The sequence below is a fragment of the Bombus bifarius genome, unplaced genomic scaffold (assembly GCF_011952205.1).
Source record: "Bombus bifarius isolate JDL3187 unplaced genomic scaffold, Bbif_JDL3187 scf7180000008140, whole genome shotgun sequence".
Classification (NCBI taxonomy): domain Eukaryota; kingdom Metazoa; phylum Arthropoda; class Insecta; order Hymenoptera; family Apidae; genus Bombus; species Bombus bifarius.
Window position 1 is genome coordinate 120,590 of NW_022884468.1, and position 25,908 is coordinate 146,497.

At 37.7% G+C, this 25,908-nt stretch overlaps 2 protein-coding genes across 6 annotated transcripts in view; one reads left to right on the forward strand and one right to left on the reverse strand.

The window, feature by feature from the left end:
- Positions 1-910: 910 nt before the first annotated feature.
- The window catches only part of LOC117208591, a 280,013-nt gene continuing 255,015 nt past the window's right edge, over positions 911-25,908 (reverse strand). For 2 of the 3 annotated variants that reach the window (XM_033449821.1, XM_033449822.1), the window contains exons 6-8: positions 7,845-8,085; positions 5,658-5,697; positions 911-4,292 (exon numbers count right to left, since the gene is read on the reverse strand). In XM_033449821.1, the coding sequence (XP_033305712.1) occupies positions 5,658-5,697; positions 7,845-8,085 (281 nt within the window). In that variant the 3' untranslated portion in view covers positions 911-4,292. Of the gene's footprint in view, positions 4,293-5,657; positions 5,698-7,844; positions 8,094-25,908 lie in introns of all 3 variants that reach the window. The other variant, XR_004487733.1, reaches the window with a different exon arrangement.
- Positions 17,360-25,268, forward strand: LOC117208592. 3 transcript variants are annotated; one of them, XM_033449825.1, is made up of 8 exons: positions 17,360-17,508; positions 17,941-18,190; positions 18,571-18,674; positions 18,952-19,068; positions 19,163-19,312; positions 19,634-19,693; positions 20,110-20,318; positions 20,349-20,365. In XM_033449825.1, exons 1-7 carry the CDS (start codon positions 17,421-17,423, stop codon positions 20,286-20,288), a joined length of 948 nt encoding a protein of 315 aa, XP_033305716.1. In that variant the 5' UTR covers positions 17,360-17,420; the 3' UTR covers positions 20,289-20,318; positions 20,349-20,365. The 3 variants fall into 3 exon arrangements, with proteins under 3 accessions (XP_033305716.1, XP_033305717.1, XP_033305715.1); XM_033449826.1 differs by having other exon boundaries at positions 17,376-17,508; positions 17,936-18,190; XM_033449824.1 differs by lacking the exons at positions 17,941-18,190; positions 18,571-18,674; positions 18,952-19,068; ... (2 more) ...; positions 20,110-20,318; positions 20,349-20,365 and adding exons at positions 21,052-21,239; positions 22,616-22,862; positions 23,211-23,311; ... (2 more) ...; positions 24,251-24,310; positions 24,725-25,268 and having other exon boundaries at positions 17,399-17,508.

The window sequence follows — 25,908 nt, forward strand, 5'->3', positions numbered from 1 at the left end:
CATTTCCCTCATGGCAGTTTTAGCTAGCTTCCGTGTGTCCGAATCCAACTAATCGGAACGTCTTACCTACTCGCTTAGCCTAATCGCGGCCATCAGCCGCAAAGGACTGCGAATTCATCCACTCACATCTTTCTGCCCGACATTCATTCTCTCATTTCTTTATTCCACGCTCTCCTCATTCTTCGTCAATCTGTTTTTCCCCTCGCTCTTTGGAATTTTTCATCTCTCACGACCGCACGCACTTTCTTCTCGTCCTTCGCCACATTTTTCCCCTTTCGTTTCCTGGAAATCGATATCGTCTCGCGCTGTTGAACCATATCGGCGCATCTCGTTAAGCGTACAAGTGAGAAAGTAGCTAAGATTAGAGCCGGAAGGATCAGTCTGGCTACGAGAAACAGTGGATACTTTTCTTCTTTTCTTTGTTCGTCGATACTATACGTCAGGATTATGTGGCGCTTTAAATCCTTTCAATTTTATGTAATCTCTTCTCAGCTCGACAGATCACATCGACGACACACGGTAATCAAATGTTCCAAGGAATGTTCGAACTTCAATACAAAAATATCAAGTATTTATTTTATTATCCTTGAATATTCTTGATTCGATATAAGAACGCCTTTTCGAACTAATTTTTCAGCTAATTCCTATTTTACGTGAAACAATAGCCGAGAATCTTTGAATAATCCAAGTAAAAAGATTCGATAATAATTAATCCCACATAATCCTGATCGTCATTTTTCGTACGTTCCAGTTTAGCAGATAGCATCGACGAATCTTACCCTTTCAAGTACTTACAATTCGTTTCTTATCGATCGACGTGTTGTCGATCGCGTCAAACATAAACTGGCAATCCCATTGATCGGTGATTTACTTTAATTCTTGTGATATAGATTTCGTGCTAATGTCGATATTTAAAAACTCTCTTGTATTATTTATATACTCGTTCTTTCGTACACACGCCATATTTCTATTGTTCGCACTCCCATTCATTCGACTACCATCTTTCTCTCGCAACTATAACTTCTATAACTATATATGCTTTTTGTATCTGTAATCTATGGAGACGGCACAAAGCTGAACGGCTATTTAATAGATACAAATATGTTACATGTATACGAGTACGATTTCTCACGCTTGCATTTCGCTCCGTATCGCGTTGATTGTAAAATTAAAACGGCCGCACGACGAAACGATAGAGAAGGCATCCCTTGCTGGTTCGACACTTTACGACGAATTTTATTTATTGTCCCCGTAAAAGGCAGTGAAAGGATCTCGTTCTGATTTGTATAGTGTAAAAATACTTCGAAAAGTTGACGGAATGAAATCATACCATAGAAATTATTTTCCGTTTCAACTACAAGAATGATTTTTCTATGTCGCCTCTGGGTACGCTCGTTACGTTTTCTTACTCGTTAGTCGTCGCGATTGGTATAAAAATTTTGTGCGATTAATTTACATTTGTGCAATAAATTAAGCAATTCAAGAAAATTGTTATCGTTATCGTAGTATAAAATAGGGATTCAGTCGGTATTTGTGGATGGTTCTCGTCGTGATCGTCCAATGTTCAATTATTTTTCTATGGTACGGTTGGTCTATTCCGATCTACGAATAACTGACGTATCGGAAAAGTTTATAACAACATCGTTGTTCTTGTCATTTAGTATACTCTGAGCGATAGCATTGCTAAATATGCGCTACAGCGATTGTCATTTCAAATGTACGGAGATTTACTCTGCATACTAAAGTAATAGCAATATCAAAGTTCGTGTAGCAAACACGCGCGTCGAATTAATATTTCTCTTTGTACAGCGAAGCTACACCGATGCCGAATAAATCTTTAACACGCGTCACCTCAGTTTCCTGTCAATTAATCCAATAATACGCGCTATAACATAAATCACGTGTAATTACAAGATAATCGATTTTCCAATTATTGGTCTTCGAACTTGTCGGTATATCGAACGCATATCGTACGATTTCCGAAGTACGTTTCATTCGTCTCAGTCAGAAAGTGAAAATAATTTCAATTTCAATTTCTGAAATACTCTTTTTCTCGCCAATTTCCCAAATCCGTTATTTTCGTTAGTAACCATTTAATCGAAGCGTAGTCGATCATTCGACAAAAATTATTTTTCAAATCTCTATATTTTTGGAATCCTAACGAAGAACGTAGCGAAGTTACATTTTTATCAATTGAAACTATTTTGAACATTTTCTATAACAGCAAAGATGTTAAAAAAAGCAAAGCCGAGAAAGATTTACGTCATATTTTTCTGTCAGCTTGAAAATAGAGAATATCCAACTGCCAAAATAAGCTCTCAAATCCGAATGTTTCGATGCAGAAGCTCTTTAAATATTCGGTTAAAAAAAACCCACGTTCCTTCACACGTTCCCGCTCTCTGCGCCGTTTATCATTTCGTGTCTCGTAAATCTGCTTTTATCGTTTACTATAACTCCTGTGCAATTCACACCGCGCGAGGTGCTAGCAGTCTTGTCGCAATCATTCTTCGTAAAGCGTGCCTCGGCTCTTACCCTATCGTTCGTCTACGAGCTAAGAAACATTGTAGGAACTAATGTCGTTCGATCGACAGATGTCGTGAAATCAACGACGCGATTGCGACGGAAAACTGAGAACGATGAAAACTACACGCACGAATAACGAATCTCAAACGATAAACCACACTTGACTAATTAATTTCCATCCATTTAGATTTTTCCCGGCTAGCTACAGTTTCTTTCTATTCTTTTCGTTTCTTTCGATTTCTTACCTTTTCTCTTTTTCTTTTTTCATTTACGCGAAGAGAAATGCCAGCGTGCAGAACGTAATTTTTTATCAATCTTTCTCCTCCGTGTCCGAGGCCCGTTGTGATAATTTCAGCCGCGGCTTGTGCTCGCGATTTTTCGCCCCGCGACACTCACGCATCGACGCAATTTAACCACGCACACATAACGCGCGACACGTAACACACGTACTGCACCCGCATGCACACATCAGCGTGTCCCACGGTAACGATTTTCCGTGAAACGTTTCCTCTGCCTTTCGGCCCGATCAATATTACCTATGTAATTCACCCTTTGCCGCGTGCACATGGCTGACGTCAATCCGAAGTAACGGCGGCCGATGGAAAACGCGGTTCAGGGGCCATATCGCTTTCCGGCGTCGACGTTGATCAAACGTTGACAGTGGATTTTGTCGCGGAGATTGCAGCGCGGAAACTTTGCGCTTGGGAGCGTGAAAAATTAAAAAAATCTCCTCGAGCGTGCATTCAATTTTCTCTTATGATACACGTACTATTTTGCAATGACAATTTTTCCACGAATTATTTCTCTTCTGCAAATTTCGATATCCCCGGAGCTAACTGGTACGTAACGGGCGTGTTTCAATTTTCAATACAAAACATCGAATTTACGTATTAGATCGCGATAATCGCCGGAATTGAAGACACGTCGCTCCCATCGCAAAATTTCCACCACTCACGAGAGAATGCACGTGTATCCAGAGTACCGTTTTCATAAAATCGGTACCGAGGAGACAGCCGGCTATTCACGTGACTAGATTACGTAAAACTCAACGATCGGTTAAATAAAAGAACAAACGACTACGCACACGTGTACCGCGAGAACGAATCTCCGGTTGTTCCCTGGCTGTGCATCGATGACTCCTTTCCCCTTTCCTAGTCTCACTCTCAGCATACTTACTCTCGACGTATTTGCACTCTCAGCATACTTTCTTCCCTCTCCAATAACTACACGCACACGTACAACGTATATTCGCGCTGAAACGAAATTTTTGTCCAATTATCCGTCGGATCACGTGTCCACGCCTCGCATCGTGCCGATGCCATTCGCCCCGTTCGTCTCCATCTCCAAGCGAGTTTCCACTCAACTCGGTAGCGACTCAAAGAACGCGCGGCGAAACGCGTAGAATCAGACAGGTCGGAAGGCACGAGTTCCATCGATGAACTCGGTGTCCGTTCAGACCTACGTGTAACGTTCGACGATCTGCAGCAGCGACTTTCAGCCGCGTACACGCACCGCGTGATTTCTGCTTGCTGGTCGGCTTCGTAGGGCTCGATCCGGGGCTGATCGAGGCGGGAAGCTCGCCGATCCGTTCGGTGGAGGTGAAAGGGTGGTTGGGGAGTTGCGTGGCATGCCAAGATGTTCGCCGGTAACACGCGACCGATGTGAATAGGAACGATGCGACGCATGGCGTCGTCACGTCCCCGGGGGGAGGGGGCGGTGAGGGCACCACCGCACCGGTTCACCCTGCGGGCTCTGGTCCAGGCCTGCCTCTGTTCGTACCAACAACAATCAACACGCACACGGTCAATTGCGAAAATTGCCTTTAGAGCCCTCCGCACACTATCGACGACTAGTCGCTCGCGAAAGAGACATTTGCCTGTACGGGTACGTGCGCGTGTTTGACCACGCGACTGCTGCACGATTGTTTCGTTTTCGAGGTGTGGCAACTGGATAACGAGCGATCTGTTTTCATTTTGTCATCGGCCTTATGAAATTCAGCCTATCCGCGCACTAGTGGGTAACAAATAGTCGACAGGACGATATTCTACGCGGAAATAAATTCAGAATGTGGACTAAAATTTATCCACAGAATGTTTTGTCTCTTTGAAATTTGTTGTTTCTTTTGAAAATTTATCATACGCGTTTAGAAGACTAATTGTTAACTGAACACGATCAGACTCTATCTTTTTACGAACGAAATCTTAAACGGAAATTTTATTTCACATTTTTCATTCGTTTTCGCGTGTAGAACAATCTCCTGCTAACTGGATCGATGATTAGCCAAGTTCGGGTAAACCTGGCAAACTTTCAAGCTCGATCTTCTCGAAAACAAAGCGTCATATGAAAAGATCTTGTTCTATGTCTTTCTCTTACTTTTTTCATAAGAAATCACCCTATATTCGCCTGTACGTGTTATTCGGCCGCACCGACCTATGTAAGCGGTTTTCTTGCCAAGTGCGCGCAGGTACAGCGATAAAATTGTTTCGTTGCATTACGCGAACGACAACGACCGAAACTGGCGCGCGACGAATTGTCGCTATTGCGCGGGGGCTCTTAAAGCTCGTGCTGCCTTTTTCGAAGGGAATGTGCCAGCGAACTCTACGTTTTGTAAAATTCTTTAACGCGGTTTCATGCTTTCCGCTCGGTGTAATCGTGCCGATCGAGATTGTACGTGCGGCTGGGTGGATGTGCTCGTGGAAGACGCGAGAGGGAGGAAAAAGGTGTTATTTTTTTTTTCGCGAGCCAGATTGGGAACGGAGTGGATGAATAAGTGCGTTTGTACGGCGCGATTGTACAAAGTGGACGTGTGATAGGGAAGGGAGGAACGAAGTTGTTTGGCTCGTGTTTTTATCGTTTTATGATAGCTGGTGGTTTCTATACGCTGGCTTTGTTCGTCGATGCCGCTTGTATTGGAAGGATGAAATCGAACAAGATGTCCGCGGGGATGGACAATGGGGGAAATTTTTTATTGCTGGTGTAAATTGCGAGTTTATTTTTCGCGGTACATGCTTTTTGGTTTTGCGCGAGAGGCCGGAGAGTTGAAAAGGCAGCACTATTTCAGGTTTCTGTACGTTTAGACGTTGAAGTTATTTATAGTACGAAGAGTAGTTTTAATAACAATTTGATCGACTTACCTACACAAACCATTCGTCTTTTTGGCTGGAGGAGATGTCGCTACAAAAACATTTTATTAATTGAATTACATTTCTCCAAGTTGAATTAGTTTATATATGTATATTTATAGATTAGAAATGTACATATGTATATTTTAAAATATAATAAAACTCTGCTAAGAATATAATTGATGCTGAAGTAATTTTGATTTAAAAAAGAAAGGTATTATTTAATTCAAATAGATATGGAGAAATTTCTAGTTAAGATATTGCAACATTACGTTATCAATGTTTTATAGACTTATATTAGTGTCAGGGTGTTGTTATCGGCTAATAAAATGTCAATATTGTTTTATAAGCAATTTCTTCGTTTTATGTATTGCATCATAACCATTGATGGATCGCTTAAGCAATATCACATAATACTTATGTGATAAGCTGCGAAACGAAATTAAATTAAAAATTTAATTAAACGTCACGAGACTGTGAAGTATGACTGACATTAACGCAAACATTCATTTAAAAGGCGAGCAGGATCCGAAAGCTAAAACAATTTTAATCTTGTTACTGTGTTCTGAGCAGAATTTTTTAGGTACCATTGTAAAATGTATGAATTTCAATCTAAACGCACACGAAGTGCATTACTTTGAGATTCAACGCATTCCTTTACATCGACTTTGAAAATTAATGTACGCTATGTTTGTACTCTTCAATAAACCTTGCGTGACAGAACATTAGTTACGACCCCTTCTAATTGTTTTCATATTTCCTCGAAATTTTTCGTAATATTTTTCTTCGAAGAAAAAGGATTAAGTAATTTCATTGATAACTTTCTATTCTGAACAGGATGGTTACTATACTGCAGACGTTTATACAAATTCATATTTTTATGAATATAATTGAAAAAATGAAACCTGCGTAGAATATTGTTTTACCTGACTGAATATCATAGAAAATATTATATTTTGGATATTTACATATTTTTACACATCACGTGTATATGCTGTACACCATGAAATTTCATCTACAAATGCATACAAATCCGCAGTGTCTCGCAACAGCGCTACTGAAATTTCAGAATATTTCGTATACATAACGTCAATATTTATAATACATCCATAAAGGGTGTGTGCCAGTAGCTGGTGGATTTTACGCTTAACGTGTTAGGTGTACATGTAATCATAAATAGTTTCAAATTGTTAAATCGGCTCGGCGATTTGTTCGGCTGCGAACATATCAGTAACCATGATGTTGTGAATGTTGTGGACGACTTTTCTTCCCTTGGTCCTTTGAAAGTTCTCTTGATAATCAAACCAAGAGCAGTCCTTCTCAGTCTTTTAATTAGAATTTTTTCTTCGAAAGATCGCGGAGAAAACAGTCGTCTCCGACAAACCATCCACGGCATTCATTTTTAAGGATCGATATACTCGCGTATTAAATTATCGACTCGAATTAAATGAACGCAGTGAAGAAAAGGAATTCTAAACGTTCGCAGCAATTGCAGAAACGAGTAGGACGCGCGACACTGGCTGCAGCGCGGAATAGAACGTCTTGAACGAAGGAAAAATGTGTGCGAGGCTGAAGAAAGATAAAAAATAAAAAAAGAAGATAATGAAGAGGCTGTACTGATGCAATGGATATCCATAGACTTTTGTTTAGCGTAAAAGCGATTTTCAAACGTTGTATCTGCGTCCTACGACCTGCGAGTCGACTGCAGTCATTGACACACGCTTTGTTTATCCAAGCAATCAACTCGCTCTGACAGTGGTTTAAAGAAAGAAACAACAGCACAAAACAAAAATTATATCATATTATATAAAACGATTTCCGAAATATTTTGTTACGATATATCGTATTACGTATCGCCGCCCCTGGTGTATTTTTGTTCAAATATTTTCGTCAGCCTGTACATCGCTGTTCGACATTGATAATGGTACAACTCCAAAAATCTCAAATTTGCTTTGTTTATTCGATACAATGGCTACGTTATATTCCTATTTTTATCATGTAAAACAGCATATTCATAGTGCCATCAGTTTTTCATATGTCGCTATCAATCTGTCTCTAGTTTTAGAACAACGCTTTGTCTCCTCTCCTCCAAAATTTACATTTTTTAAGTCGTACCATTATCAGTGTCAAGCAGCGATACATCTGGCGCGTTATGGATGATTCTACTGTAATTACTGATTTACGGTTTGATTTAGTTACCTGTCGGAACCGTGGCTCCTCACTTTGCCTGGCAGTAGAGGCGGACCCGGGCCGCGCTGTGCCCGTGCCTGAGGCCCGCAGGGCGCAGCCAGTTTCCCGGCCGCGGCAGGGTCGTGGCACCCGTTACCCCCGATCCGAGGGCCGAGCCGTAGGTCCCCAGCGCTCCCAGCGTGCCCGTGGTGCCCTTCAACGTGGTCATGCCCACCGGTAGGCCTGCGCTCGCTCCGTTCGATCCGTACATCTGTTGCACTGGAATTCCGTAAAACACATCAGTCCCGCCATAGCACCTGCATCTCTTCCGATTTCGGTTCGAAATGCGTTTATTTCTCATTTTGTATTCTCTTTCTATTATCACGTTAAATATTCCTGTGTTTTTTTTTGTTTCCCTTTTCTTTTCTCAAAGTGAAGTCTTTTATTATTATTAAGCTTATTAAGTGTACAGGGTGTACTAGTCTTTTTACGCAATACTTTACCAGCATATCATATGAGGTAAAATAAGGAAACACGGTATATGTTACGTCGGGCGACACTACCTGGACCAGGCCAGACACCGCGGGCAAGATGGGAACCAGATGTCCGCTCATCCTTGCTGCGTACCCTCAATAGTCTTAAGGACCCATCATAAATCTCAGGAATTTGCTAGCTAAGGTCCTTCAGACCGAACAAACATCTCTTTACTGAATCGTTTCTAAAGCTTATTGTTACTACGGGAAAATTAGTTTTCTCACGTATGATGCTTCCCACTAGCAACTCTTTCCTTCCTCACCAACCAACCTAGAAAATTAACCAATTGACAGCGAAGTATTTCCCTCACTCTCCCAATGAAACCTTGCCCTTGACAAATCAGCTCTTTCTTGTAGATTAGACCCACCTACGACTAGCTTTCCTCCGACACAGCACCGTCACTGTACCTCACTTATTCTTCATCGTTAGAATAGTCAACATGTGATTACCGGGTTTCTTAAATCAATCGCTTACTTAACTTGTACATACGTATCTGTGTAATTATCTTCTTTACAAAGTTGTTGGAATAAACATTAATTTATACCTGTTAATTCAGTGTAACCTCGATTGAACCACCCCTATTATCGTAACAGAAATCAGGGGATCGATCATTTGACGTGCTTTCTCGCGATCGCGTCTCTCCGCGAATGGTCGAAAAAACAGTACATTAACGCAGACTCTCAAACGTTTTATTAAAAAATTATAACAGAAATACAAGAAGAACAGATCATCGGATCTCGTTATAATTCCGTTTCAAATTGTCCATTATTATGCAGGACTGATATCTACGGAAAATAGGATCTATTGTATTGCTAATGTTTTTATTTTGGTAGTTTTTCCCTTTCAATTGCTGCAAACACGTTACGGATTCTCAGAATTAATTTCTCACGCGTCTTACGTAGCTCGTATTCGATAAACTTTCTCTTTCACAGTTGTCAACAAGTGAAAATCCATTGATTACTGGCGCTCTTAGGAGCGAAGGAATTGATCCTCCTTGAACTGCGCATCGCTGAGATCGCATAACCATTATCGTACTTGTTGACCAAAGCAACAACCTCAGCGAGTAAACATTGCAGTTGGTGTAAACATATCAGATCGATATGATGTCATAATAATAATAACCGATATCATATCGAGTCGACAATGTGTTCTTATGCTGTATCGATAAAATGTCAGCCAGTTATCATTTCATATTTTTGTTATAATAAAACATCTAAGAGCCTATGTTTACAAACAGTTTTGTTTCTTAATCTTGCAAATGAAATATGGTGATACACCTGTTGGAAAAAAACTGTGACATCCTGTACATATTAAATTGTTATAGAATTAACACATTGATAAATATATTAACTTGTGTTTGAGTATGTATGAAGGTAGAGTATTTGACCAATTGGTTCAACGTGATGACTTGAATTATTTTGTTAGTTTCTATGTTGCACCAAGTTTGATTTTTTCAATATTCGCTGGTCTTTTTATATTGTTTTAATGTTAATTCATATTTGAGATGCATATGTATAAAAAACCTAAACGCGATCGGTACCGATCTGTAAGTATCTCACGATATAAAAAAAGATAGATCGCAAGTAGAATCGAATGCTAATCGAACAGACTCGAAACTTGACGAGCACCTTATCAGAAACACTCTGTTCGATTGAAATTATCTTTCACCGCTATCGTTCTCAAATAATTACAAGCGTAAAAAATTTCATTTGATTTAAAAAATAAAATTTATGGGAATCCCTTTCATCGTTTATAATTCCGCGTAATTTTCCTAAATTTCTTAGAAAAAGAAGAAACGATCCACAATACGTTTCTCACTCTCGCGATTCGATAGCTCTTCGTAAAAATGTTCGATTCGTTCAAGTATCGGAGTAGTCGAAAATAAATTCTCGAAACTTTGCAAATACCATGGAATACTTCACAAATACAACGAATTCTATCAACTTCTATGAATTCCCTGAGCAACGAAGTCTGTCGCATACTACTCGAATCTTAAGAAATTGAACTTTCGAATTGGATCTGATTCGAATTTACAAATACAAATATTCGAATCTGGTCGAATTTGGTTCCATCGCTAAGCAAAAGCGGGTCGAGCATAATTTTTCGAGGCAAAGCCCTTTCGACAAGAATGCGTTTAACGTGCCATGATTTGCGAACGGTGGAGGAAACGTCTGGCGATCGGATATATGCGTTGAACGTGACGAGGAAGAGGACTGGCGAACTTGCGCGAGTTCATACAAGTTTTAGACGCGTATTTGTCATGTCTCCGGCGTTCATTGCTTTTGTTTAGTCGGCACGGAACGCATCTGCCATTTTTATAGCAGGCGTCGCGCGGTCTGCTCCGTGCAAACCGCCGTTTCAAGATGGCACAGCGACCTGCGAAACGTGATTCAAAGCATTGAACGTACGACCTCCGCATCATAATTCTCGTGAAATCGAATTGTCGGGGGTGGAGAGAACGAAAAGCGTTTTCAGATACTCGAAACAATATGCAGAGAATAATGGAGTTTTAAATAATTGGGCAAACATACAGAGAAGAGAATTTAATATTGTTATCGTACAATTAACAATGTTCCCTATTATATCCGAATAATCTCCCAACTTGAAATTACGTTGCATGAAAAAACACGTGATAACAGAGAATTTAATATTATTTCAGCATCTTTCTTCGTGTTTGTTTTAAAAGTAAGTTAGTTTTCGAAAACACTCGGGCGACCGGTATTATAGAATCGAAATGAGTCTTTTTAAATTTTTGTAAATTCGATATACATAAAGGTGAGAATAAAAGCCATCGAAGGGAAAATAGAATGAAAAAGATCAAGCGATTGATTAAAGAATAACGTTTCTCGTCTCGTCTCGTATCTTTTTTCGGACAACGTGGAAATCTGAAAATTCCAGCAGAAGCAATAACGCGAATGACTAGCCGTGTTCGTATGAACAACTATTGAATTTTTAGCCGTGAAATGGGAAAGTGATCTGGATCGAAAGAGAAAAATGAGAAGCGGCTGATTACGGTACTGAATAATTAATTAATTAATAAAAGAGAAAAGAGAGGAACGATTTTGCCAAACCATCGATTCAAATGGGTTCTCTTTTTCTCCTATAAAATTCACGATGAAAGAATATTTTCATTTTGAAATTCTAATCACAGTTAGTGTACCACATTCGTGTACAAACTTCCGTCGTATCGCCATCACACAAACTCTCAGCTTTCTTTTGAAAACAAAGACACCGGCTAACTCGATAAGCGTGAAACTATTCTGGATTTATCCCGGACTACACTACGCGAGATTGCTTGCTATTGACATGGGAACCCAACCCCGAAGTGGAATGTTATCGACAAACTAAGTGCATGTTCTCGTTTAACGGAAGGAAGCTATTAAAAAAGACCAAGTACACGTCAGGATACGCGTGCAACGTGTTGGCGTGAACGTCGTTAAACTAGGTAAACTTCATTTATCGGAAACGTTCATTTTGCGTGACACCAATAATATGAAACACGATAAAAGCTTCTCTCAATTTTCTACGCTTCCGTATAGATACTTTCGTAATTTTCTATTTATAAAATTATTACGATCTTTCCAAAAAAAAAAAAATTTCTTTTCTCCACCTGTAGCAACGATAAAGGAACCACGCATTTATTTCTGATTTATCGAAAACCAAAAAAAAAGCCACCCCACTACTCTTCAGGAGCATGTTTTTACAATGAAAATCCAAAATAAAATGCTAAAAGCCAGCGTGCACGGTGGATCGAGCTTTTTCACTAGCATGTTCTCTCGTGTTTCAAACTGACTATTTTTTAAACGCTAGAATCGGTTGCAAAATCGGCAAATCAATTTCACCACCCTCTTTCCCCCTATCAGGAAAAAAAGAAAGGAATAAAACAAGTGATCGGCAGGAACGAGGAAGGGAAAAAAGGTGGTGATAGAAATAGGGAAAATGAGTCGCGACTCGACCGGGTCGCGTTCAAGCCGAATTGACCGAGTAAATTTAGCAGCCGTCCTCGAAATACCGAGTATCGATTTGCACGAGCGCGGTGACACGGAGAACTAATTACTTTCGCGTTTCCGTCAGCCCTCGATTTTTATTTCGATGGGTACGGTCCGTTGTAAATGTTCACTGGGATGGTTCGTATGAATACACCATCGAAAGGTCGATGATCGACGAGCGTTTCATTGCATCGCTTCTTCGTCGGAGTACATTTTTTCTCGTTCCGTTTTCCCTGTTTTTTTCCCCCTCTCTGTTTTTTTGTTTTTGGCTTACCCGGAGAAAACGTGTTCGGAAAATGAAAACCGATTTGACGTAAAATACGTTTGAAAGTTCTGGCATGGGTTATTTGCGTTGCAAGTTTTTTGTTCCAATATGCTGTACCCTATTTCAAAGTTATCTGCTCAGAACTTTCGGATTTGTGCATCAGCGTGAAAAAGCAGACGATTTTTCATACGATTCCGAAATCGTTTCAACTTCTCCGTTACACATGCGAACAAGAGATACACACTGTGAACTTGGAACACGATTCTCTTGAAACCCTTTCTCTTTTAATTTGCAACGCCGACTATCTTAGGAAATAACGAGCGTGTTTATGCGAAATTTTAAAAGCCCACAGCATAAAAGCAAATATATCAATGATCAACAAGAGAATCGATAGGTAAAATACAAGATATAAAATATAAAATATAAAAATTCAAATATCAGTTGAACGATCTCTACAATTATTCGATAAATCGCAGTTATTTGTTCGCTTTTGCTATAGTTGCAAACCGTTAGATACGCGTAAGCTTCTGCACATTAATTTGCCACGCGAAACTAGTGACAGTAAATTACTTGTCTGTGTAACATGCATCGTTGAGATCATACTATCGCAATGTTTATTTGACGCATCAGAGAACAGTGGCGTAATAAAGCAAGATTCTGGAAAGTTGGGCCGCTCGGATTTCGCATATTTCTACTGCTTCTCAGAGTTATCACGCGATTTCCAGCTTTAAAGCGGCTTTGTGCAGCTGCTGGTAGCGTTAAATTAAAAATGCCACCTAGTAGTTAACCAGAGGGCTGAAAGGAAACCGGCATAGTTGCGTTCGCGGAAGTTATTAGTCGGGATAAACTGTCTGAGACCAGACGTGAAATACAACGCGTTCATATAGCGCAGAGAGGCGCCGGCTAAGTCCAGCATTCTCTGAAGTTTGCAAACATGCAGACGTGTTCGTTTAATTTTCCTTTAGAATTCGACAACTCTCGAGAACGTGTATCTCGAAACCGTGTGAATGGCTGACAGACGCGAAAAACGACTCGATGATAAGAGGCCGTGTAAAGAGCGGCTCATTTTGCGGTCAACGCGCTAAATTTTCGAACAAGAAGCACGATACACGTTACTTCCTGCTTTTGGTTGTTGTCCTTCAAGGATATATTATATGAAATAAAATTCCTAAGGCATAAGATATACGAGGCAGTCCATCGTCGGTCATAGCTCTGTACGAAGCATAAAATAACGTCGCCTTCTTATTGCCGCAACTCTTTAATTTATTTATTAATTTGCGAACGTTTCGTAGATTAGAAGGTCCGATCCAAAGGTCCCATAGACTATACATTTGTCATAATCGTCGATAATAATCGTGTAGGAGCGGTTTACGCGACATAAATATGTTGAGAGAGACAAGATTGGCTCGGAATGAGAGAGCAACAGCGGCGCCAGATCGGTTGTTTGTCGTGCTAATTACCATAATTTCACGGACGTGCCTTTCCTTAAGGCCATCTGTGTTAATTAACCGTGGACGTCTTTGGTGGATAAATAAATTTCAAGCGAAACAATCGCCATCCAAGGCAGTAGCCCGCGATCGATTATCGTTATTGTCCACGCGTGTACGAACAGCGAATAACAATTATTTGAAGCGGTGAGAGGGCCGACGCGCAATTACGAGTAAGCTCATTAACGGCGAAGCGCTCATTATCCGATTGCCCGATATCCATCATCAGCTTTGTACTTGCTCCTCGTTACTCTATTAAATTTTCATAACTATCTGCTGGCAGATTACGTTTCCAAACGCGACCGACCAGAAAATAACCACCTTGTGCAAGGTGTCGTTGCCGAGTCGGCAGCAAGCCGATCCTGTAGTTAAGAAAATGAACCGACGATCGTTGCCATTTGGAAAATCACGTAAGTAATGATACACGGAATTAATTTAGTCAGCTTACGGTTTTGGAAGAAAAATAAATTAGGATTCGTCTGACTAACGTAAGATATTCACGGCGAAGCTTTCACAGCCATAAATTCGGTGCTATACTGCATCTCATAATTAGAAAACCACACCACAAGTTTTAGTTTGTATGTAGGTAGAAGATGCAAGATTCAATGAAATTTCAATTTATACGACGATATTTTAAAATTTTTGATATATGTAATTAATCAACATAATTAGCAATAAAATTCTGGCTCGATAGTAATTAAAAATTTCTGTATCAGTCTGTCTTGCTTTTTTCGCACATAAACGTATTATTTTTATTCGTCTAATATTCTACCTCCTATTTATTATTAGATAACTATAATAACAAGTTCTTAAGGCTATCAGAAAGAATGCTGATCTTTACTTTCTTCGTGCTATTCTTAGTATTCATACACGATTTGACGATGACCGAATTCGGTAATAATTCAATCATTGAAAAACGCGTTCTTCTGATGTTCTTAGTAGCTGTTCAAGTGACAGGAGAAGGTAAGAAGTTTATTTACAAAGACTTACTTGATGATACGCTTGAACTACTGCTCATCATTATAACTCAACCCTTACGCTGCCTGTCAATGCCGTATCTGGGTACATCGAGGGTACTCTTTCCATACACGAAACATAGAACAATAATTTCGGTTTCATACCGTGGCAAAAATATTTCTGTGCCATTTTTATACTCCATCAGCTACTATTATAAACAAGCCATGCGAGGAAATGATATAAAAGTAGGATATGGTCTAATAATATCGCAGTTGATTCTCACTGACATTAATTATGAATATTAAATACATTGCAAGCGGATTTCACAACGAGTTTCGTTTTCACAAGATAACAGAGACTTTGTAACCTTCGAGATAACACGTATGTAAGGAAATGAGAATTATTTCTTGCAACAGAGCTCATTTGCGGTGAAACTACAGTATTGACCATAAAGTTGTACGTATTTTTGACGCAAGAAGAAATCCAAAATCTCTTAACACCGATGGCCTTTCAAATAAAAATATCTTTTATTTAAACGAGTATTTTCATCAATTTCGATTTACGCAAAACAATTTTCATCTATTTTATTGCACCATTTTGTCCAGAATAGAAAATGACATTTTAATTGTAAATATTCTTATATGTATGTACCCTTGTTTCAATGGTATATCGGCATTTTTATTCTGCTTAGTACTTTTTACGAATTGTGAATTTGTCGAAATCGTTTGATATATTTTAGCCACGTTCCGTTTCGACAGAGAACTACAGTGAAACAAAATGTTCTTCTCCTCTGGGATGGTACAAGGCGGTCGGTTGTACTGCTGTCCGAGCGAATCTCAACGACAGATGCGCGCAATCATGCGATTGCTGTCACCTGGACAATTTATCACGGGATAAATGCTATGTGAATGGCAACGAGTATAGCATCGGGGAGATGTTAAATCGTTGGAAAACAACAAACGTTGCGACAGAAATTGTACGTGTACGCAGCACAGAGATACGTAAGTACATCAACTTCGATGATCGTAACAATTAGTGATGGGTTGACGTTTGATACGTACAAACAGATCCGAATCAAATCTAATCCTTCATAGTCTTGCTCGTGAGATAGAATTAATTCAATTTTTCTACTGAATGATTCGGAAAACTTGTAACGTTCTTCACGTAATATCAATATATTCTGTTGGAAACTGAAAATGTGTTAAGACCTGATTAAGAGTGGCATCTATGACTATAGGATTTTATTTATTAGTTTATTTAGAATGGATTAAGCAGGAAACGATGGTTATTTAACGTGAACTAAATACAATAACGTGCTATAAGTAAAACAACTAAATAGATAATTCACAACTCTCGTCACCGCGGTTCCAACGCTCTCTTTCACGCGGACCACACTCTCTCGACAACGCAATTCAGACTCCCTGATTTCTCAACTCACACTGACTGCTAATTCGTTTTTCTCCCTTAGAATCCCTTTGTCTTTTCTCATAGCCCCATCACGCACGTGTTCCGCAACCGTTCGTGGCCAAGGCCACGTAGGCCTTTTTCCACGTAACTATTCGATTGAAGGAGTGACGATACATTGATGGGCTTGTCGGCATTTAGGCTTTCTACTACATACACATGACTACTACATGACTGATACTACATGACTGTTAGGTTACGGGTATTTATGTGAATTTATATTAGGTTGTCCAAAAGTTTCTTTCGTTTCATAAGGTGATAATAGATGAACAACAATTTCTGCTTTATATTATTTTATTGAATTAGGTATGATCCATTTCGTTATATTTCTATTATTACGTTCGTGCATAATTCAAGAAACTAGTATAAAACAAAAAACATTGTGCGTCCATTATTTCCTTATAAAACGAAAGAAGCTTTTCGGACAACCTAATACTTTTACGGATGTAATTGAAAAGACGAAACTTGGAAAGTTTCCTGGTTTTCATTGTGTTTCTAGAGATAGAACCACGTGCGATTTGTAGCATCGACGCGACGAGTTTATGTTGCCGGACAGTACTTCAGCCCACGATCTAATCCGAAACTGTTTCGATTTCCGATTTCCACCACATCCTACGTAATTACCAATACAATCTTAACCTGATGGCGATTAACAATTTTTGTACAAGTCTGCCTGACACTTTTCATTGATAAACAATTTTATTTTCATTTCAAATATAAATACAACGACGTATTTCAGTTGATAAACCATAATGATTAGTTCTTAAGTCCATTGAGAAGAACGCTGACCTAGGTAACCTCACTCCCTTCCAGAGTTCCAGCTATTCCTGCTATACATTCGCGATCAGAACTACATATAAAAGACGAAAGACGATCGCATTAGACTTTGTGCAAAGTTCACGATTTGACGATGGCAGGGCTCGGTAATAAACGGTATTCGATCATTCAAACATGTGTTCTTCTGACGTTCTTAATCGCCGTTCAAGTAACAGGACAAGGTAAGGAGTTTATCTTCAAAGGCTCTTTTATTAAGTACATTTATTAAGCCCTAAACGCTCTTCACAGAGGGTTACATAGCACTTGCAAAGAGTTGCTTGGTAATACGCTTAAACTATTGATCTCCATTATAACTTAAGTAGTTATCATTAACTTGGTTATCATTAACCCTTACGCTGTCAAGCAACGAGATACCTGTTCCACGCAACAGGGAATTAAAAGTCTTTTTATTTAAATAAGAAATTTCCATTAATTTCATCGGATCGATTTATACAGCGCAAAAGATGAAATTTTTATTAAATATGCGATTCTTTTATATTTATTATTGCTCGGAATGGTATGTTGGGATTTTTACTCTGCTCATTTCACTAGTTTTTACCATAGTGAACCGGCGAGTTTCTCGTAATCGTATCGTTCATCTTGGCGAAGTTTAGTTTCCGAAGAGAACAGCAGCGAGATAAAGTGTCCCGGTCCTCTGAGATATTACAAGGCGCTTGGTTGCACTCCTATTTACGTGAATCCCAACGACAATTGCGCGGAAGCGTACGATTGCAGTCACCTGGACAATTGGTCACGGGATAAATGCTATGTGAATGGCCACGAATACAGTGTCGGAGAGACGTTGAGACCTGAGGATAGCAATCCTTGCGACAGGAATTGCACGTGTACACACTCCAACAATGAGTAAATACTTACATTTTAGCTTCGACGATCGTAGCAATTAGTGATGGATTAAAGTTGAATATGTAGCGATAAATCCGAATCGCATCTAACTTAGCATAGTCGTTCTCACAAGATATAGTATTTCAATCTTTGTACTGGATGATTGACAAAACCCGTAATGTTTTTCACAATATCGATATCGGTATATTCTGTTGGAATCTTTCTATGTATTAGTATTCGACGACTATATAGTACTACGTATAAATTATACGTAGTAGCGCGTGAAAGGATTCAAACTTTTACAGAAGTCCTTTATGAATATGCTATGTGCCTTATACGAATTATTCTCTTTATCAACACGCGTTGAAATTAAAAAAAAGTTATTTTTATTGCGTGAACAGTGCCAATTTCGCATGTGCGAAGAGAAAAACTTGCGATCGTGCAGAAGAAGAAAGTTGTTTGTACAGAAGGATCCATGGTATTTGTTGCGATGATCCATTTTGTGGTGAGTAAAGAAAATTCAATAAATTAGGATCGTGATGAGAGAGATTAAACAATTTTGAGAGTATTGGGTACTTTACATTATCTCAAAAGTATAATTCGTTTTCCACAAATTATTGTTTAATGTTAGAAGCAAACCCTGTTTTCTTTGGATAATTTAATAGTATAACATGTCGGATATAATACAAATATTTATGCAAATTTATATTATCACGAATATAATTGACAAGATGGAAGCTACGGAGTTATTATGTAGCTTTGACTGTATTTTTTTATCATAGATATAGGAAAATCAGATGCGATTTGTAATGTTGACGGAAAAGTATATCGGGCCGGACAGTTCTTCAATCCAAACTCTAATCCGGAACTGATGTGTGTCTGCTTGGATGGATACACAGGTATAATATGAACGAGAAATTAAAATGTCTATGATAAAGTAATTGATATTTGCTGTATAATTCAGAAATTGAATTTATTTATATTCTGTTTTAGGTGAAAATATCGAGCCCTTTTGTCAAGAAATGAAGCATGATCCTTGCTCTCCTATGTTCGCGGACGATGCTGACAAAGTTCATGAAAAATATACACCCATCTGGTTTACGCGTGCAAATTTTATTTGTCCAATACCCTTTTACAGATACCGTAAGTTCACAATAAGAAACACGTGTTTAACCCTTCGACGGTTTTTGGATTTTTTATCGAATTATGTTTTCCTAAAGATAGAAGATTTCACAAGTCTGAGGATAACATGGTGAACGTTTGATTAAAATCAATTGATAACATTAACAATCTTTTTTCAAATTCATTTTTATCAAATTTTCTTCAAGTCTCGATTGACACGAGACCTGAGACTCGGATAGAAAAATTCAAATATCGCGCCAGAGTTAAATCGTTATTTTCGGGAGGAAGTATTAATTTCCTTTAAAAGAAATGTACTTTATAGTATTAACTGTGTTTTCGTAGCGGAATCGAGCGACGCCATTATTCGTAAACACGACAGCACTTCGTCCGTTTCTGAGAAAGGTACGTGACGTTGAGAGTAATGTGTTTTAACTTGTAACATAACAATTCCAGAGGTTCTGAATACTGATCAGAATATGTTAAATTTACTTCGAATTCTGTACGAGACATAATCGAAGATGTTTTTGGGCTTATCGAAATAGAACTATTTGAACTGAAACGTAATAAACGAAGGGACAAATTTTTATTATTTACTAAATTATTTATTTGGAGTAATTAGTTTCGCAGATAGAAAATACAAAAATACATATCAATAAATATACTGTTCTATGTGCAATTATAATTTGTTAATCTGATAGCTAACGATTGAAACAGAAAACGTTTAATAATTAAAACAGTTCAACAGCTAACGTTCTATCGTAAAACCTGCGATAAACAGGATAGTTAGCGATAGTAATTCTACCATATTACTCTCACAGGAAACAGAATGTGCCGGCATGGTAATATTATGATGCACATAGGCGACGAATTGAGCTTGGACCAACCATCAAATCACATGGTTAATCATCCCCTTGTAACATGCGTGTGCGAGGTGCCTCCAGTTGTGACGTGTAAGAAAGTTCAAGAGCAAGTGTTTCATTTTGTTAGTGATCTATAGAATTGCCAAACGAAAAATAAATATATATGTATGCATATACGTATATATTTGCATATACGAATATATGCATATACGTATGTATGTACGTATTATTATTTTAATCGCTGAATTATTTTTTACTGTCATTCGTCCAATATTCTGTAATGAATCGCATTTGAATAACGTGCAGATGTTATAACGTGAAGTAAGATGCTTTAGTTTAGTAGAAAATTAGGACGTTCCAATGGTTTATTGGAATGATTCATAGATCGACATACTTTATCAAAGGCTTGTGTATTTGAATAAATCAAGGAAACTGACATTTTTAAAAATCCCTTCCCTTCACAATGAGTGTACGGTGTTTGGTAATAAATTACCAATACAAATACTTGAGATCAATTATTCAAGAATGTTCAATGCACTCCGCTATTGGTAGCGTGATAATGTAATGTGTATTAACGTTGCCAAAGAACAACAACGTACGTAACAAGTTCAAGCGTGCGATCGACGTAATTATTTTGGACGTCGACCTCGAAAACAGACTCCAAAATCATTGAAATTCATGAGGTGCGTCACATTCTATACATGTATTTACCAACACAATTCTTACCTGGCTGTGATTACAAATTTCTGTGTAAGACTGCCTTACTACTTTCGCTGATAAACATTTTATTTTTCTTTATCTAATATTCAGTGACGCGTTTCAGTTGATTAACTATAACAACTACTTCTTAAGTTTATGGAAAAGAACGTCGACCGCGGTAATATCCACTCCCTTCCATAGTTCGTGCTATTCCTGGTATACATTCACGGCCAAAGCTACATATAAAAGACGGAAGGCGGTGGTGACGGGAGAATACGCGTACGGAGTTCACGATCTGACGATGGCTGTATTCGATAATAATTCAAGTTCAATCATTGGAAAATGCGTTCTTCTGATGTTCCTAATAATTGTTCAAGTGACAGGACAAGGTAAGAAGTTTATTTATAAAAAATAATCTGATACACTTCGTACCACTGATTGTCATAATGATTTAAGCCTTATATATTGCCTAGCAACGGGATACTTTGAGCGAGTTCTTTCCACACACGAAATATAGAACGATAATTTTAATATCATATTTCTCCGAAACTGGTAGTTTTCTATTTTGTAGTAAATCGATGTAGTAGATCGATTTTGAAATTAATTGCTACTGTTATGAATTTCATTGCAATCAAATTTGACTACGATTTATCTTGTCGTTATGTTGATCATTTCACTCGTAGTTTCCAAGAGATTCGCATATTTGTAAATAAAACGAACACGCTTGTATTTCGTTATAATCGCGTACGCATAATACGTAGAAATAACGAATTTACGAGACTTTAGCACATGATCGTTTGCACTTGATTATCATGTTATCTTACATCATTCGATGAAAATATACAAGAGGTTCGCATAAATACTCGATAACTGATAACATGTCGTTAAGAGGACGGTCAAAATGCATGTGTAAATTAAAATAAGTTTGATACAGTAGATATACGAACTTGTCGAAGAAGTACGTCCTCACCACCTACGATTTTTCGTTCAATTAATAGCAGCAGTTCATGTTCATACATGAGGATTCCACGGAACATTTACTCTCAAATGCAGAGTGCCTCGTTTAAATCTACCCACGCATTATTATCTCGTAAACTATTCATTATTCGACAAAACATTTCAAGTACAATTTACTTCGTTTCAAGAGCGCTATCTTTCGATGGTTGAAAATTTTATCTCAGTGGACGTACCTTAGATTTCAAGGTGATCTTTTTATACATTAACCGATGCAGTTTTTAATTAAAACTGCAGTATACAAGACAAGGAAAACAAAAATAAGGAACGTAGTATATCTTCTTTCCTTGTTTTTCATCTTATTGTTAGACGTTCAAATAAGCGAATTTTCATTTACGGCAATTCAGATAATAGGATCTCAGATAAAGTTCAATTAATCAGGCACTACTAAAATTTCGATTACATAAATAAAGTTCACATAAACGAAGTTCCATTCTATCGCATTGTGCCATAAAGCTAACATATGTGTACATATATATGTATACATTTACAGTAAGATTCTACGCTCTTTGGCGTGACAGAGATTTCTGTTAATTTAATCTAATTTTATTTTTTATTTTAATTTTACCACTCTATACAACACGGAAACCCAGTAAATTTTTATTCTTAGTGTTTTACTTGTACATTATTGTTTAAAAGATATATATGTATAAGGAGTTTTATTTTGTTTACTCCAACATTTTTCACCTGCGCGAATCAATGAATTCCTGGTAATTATTTCGCTTACTCTGGTCATGGTTCGTTAATAAAGAGGACTGCAATGAAGCAAATTGTCCTGGTCAATTGATTGTGAGACATTACAAGGGGATTGGCTGTACTCCTATTTACGCGAATCCTAACGACTGTTGCGCGGAAGCATACGATTGTAGTCACCTGGACAATTTGTCACGGGATAAATGCTATGTGAATGGCCACGAATACAGTGTCGGGGAGATGCTGAATCCCGAGGACAGCAATCCTTGCGACAGGAATTGTATGTGTACACAGTTCGAAAATACGTAAGTACATTAGCTTTGATGATCGTAACAATTACTATTGGGTGCAAGTTCAATACGCGCAGACAGATCCACATCAAATCTAATCCTTAATACGGCCTTGCTCATAAGACATAGTAGTTCAACTTTTGTATCGAGTGATTCGGACAATTCACAACGTTATTCACACTATCAATATATTCTGTTGGGATCTGTATATGTATTAGTACTTTTAATGGTTACATACCGCAAGTCAAAAATCATTTATGAATATATTTGATATGTCTTGTGGGAATCATTTGAAATTTCATGAACACGTATTACTGGAACTAAATAAGATTAACTAAAAGAATATTTTTATTGTGTAAACAGTGCCTTTTTCCAATGCGAGCAATTAAGAAGTTGTTTTGGTATAGAGGAAAGATGTTCATACAGGAGGATACATGGTCTTTGTTGTGGATTTCCATTTTGCAGTGAGTAAATTAAACACAATAAATTACGATTGCGACAAGGAAAATATCTACATTTAAAAGCACGCCCAATTTTCTTTAAGTAATTCAGTAATATGATTGTTAGACTGTGAATATTCATGTAAATTCATATTCTTATGAATATCACTGAAAAGATGGAATATAAAGATCTATGTTTCTGATTGCGTTTTCTAGATGAAGAAGGAGATAATACAACTTGTAACGTCGATGGTAAAGTTTATAAGGCCGGGGAATTCTTCTATCCAAACGCCAATCCAAAGTTGTTGTGTCTTTGCATGGAGGGATACACAGGTATAATATGAAAGAAAAGCTGAAATGTGTGTAACGAAGTAATTGGTATCTAATTCATCAGTAAAAAAATGAGATATAATTAAATTTTCGTTTAGGTCAGAATATCGAGCCTTTCTGTCAGCAACTGAACCGTGATCCGTGCTCTGCTCTGTTCGATGTAGCTGCTGCCCAAGTTCATGACAAGTCAATACCTGTGTTTTTCCTGTTTAATCATTTTTGTCCTATAACCTTTTATAGACATCGTAAGTGGTCACGTGTTTTTCAGCCTTCTACGTTTTGGTCGATTATTTTTTACCCAATCATGTCTTTGTAATGTTAGAAAATTTCATAAATCTTAAGCTAGAGTAAATTAACAATATTGTTAAAGCATTATTTAAAAGTCTCCTTAACAAGTATATTTTTAAAGTCTCCTTTTAATTTCATTTTCGACCGAGTCTTATCTCTCTATCGTTAGAGAACGTTTTAAATCAAATTGATGTGAAACGAAAAGTCTTTTTATCGATTCATAGGAAACCTAAATTAAGATGCAAAAATTCAAGTACCACGGCAGAGTTAAATCGTTATTTTCTGAAAGAAACATTAATTTTCCCTATGATAAATGTATTTCTAGAATTAATTTTGTTTTTGCAGCAAGTCCAAACGACTCCGTTATTTCTAAACATGACAGCACTACATCAGTCCCTGCAGAAGGTACGCGACGTTGAAAATAATGTGCTTCAACGTGTAACATTATCTTTCATGCTTCCTTATTTGAAATTCTCAAAATAACATAACATAATAAGATTCACTAATTCTCTAGTTTATCATTATAAAAGTTTTAATTTGACTGATCTATCTACCTTTCAGTTTCAATGTGAAGCAAGTTCTATATAGGAGTTCATAGCTAATCTTTTCGCGTAATCTCGTCAATAAAGTCATCATCGTAAAATAATTAGCTGATCATTCAGTACGAACGTTTAATACCATCGTCGGCGAAAATTCAGGAAAAGAAGAAAACTCGATCTATTCTATTCAGTATCCTTCCATGATCATTTAGATACTCGCCTAATTTACTTTACTAACAAGACAATTAACGATACCAATTCCATCATATTGATCTTACAGGAAAGGTAATGTGCCGGCACGGTAATCTGACGCTGCACATAGGCGAGGAATTGAGCAATGAACAACCAATCGAAATTTGGTCTGCCGGCATGAAATGCGTTTGCGAGGTGCCTCCATATTTGACGTGCTACATGACAACAGCATCGTCAGAAGAAGACTAAAGTCGAGATCATTTTTAAACGTAAACTATCTATCTAACTGCTTTAGTTCTTGGACATGTTATCGTTATCTGGCTAATTCTCGAAAGCTATCGCGTTTAAATAATTTGTTGATTTTATGATGTGAAATAAAACGCATTAGTAAGTTAAAAAATTAGAACGTTTCAGTGATTAGTAGAATAGCTGGTAAATCGATATAATCTACCAAAAGCTGTTGATTTTACTAAATCTTAGCAGCTGAAATTTTTTTTTCTTAATAAATTACCGATATAGATGCTTCATACTCATTCATTCAAGAATTTTTAATTCATTAATGGTATCTAATCTGTATTAATGTCGCCAAAGAACAACAACGCACGTAATAAATCCATTACCTCAAACAGAGACTCCAAAATCGTAGAAATCCGCGTGGTGCGCCATACTCTGCATAATTACCAACACAATCCCAGCCTGATAGTGATTAAACATTTCTATACAAGCATGCGCTATTTCCTTCACTGATAAACATTTTATCCACTGATAAGCATTCATTTAACACAATATTCTATAACATATTTTAGTTGAATAACTAGACTAAACAGTCCTTTAGCTCATAAAAAATATACTGGTCTAGGTAATATCTCTGTTCCACGGTTCCATCTATTCGTGATATTCATCCACTGTCGAAGCTCCATACAAAAGACGAAAGACGATCGCGATAAGAGAATACGTGTGCAGAGTGCATGATCTAACGATGGCTGGGCTCGAAAATAATTCACGAAGTAAGAAGTTTATTTAGGAAAATTATCTCGCTGATATACTTGGTACCATCGATTACCTTAATGACTTAACCCTCAAGTTGTGCAGCAGCGAGGTACCTAGGTACTTTGAGCATGTTCTTTCCATACATTAAATAATATAATATAATATGATAATTTTAGTTTCATACTTTTCTTGTTTTTCATTTCTGTAACTCATCTGTTCTGTAACTCATACAGTTATAAAGAATTCGTGTCAAAATATTATATGAAAGAACAATATATCGAT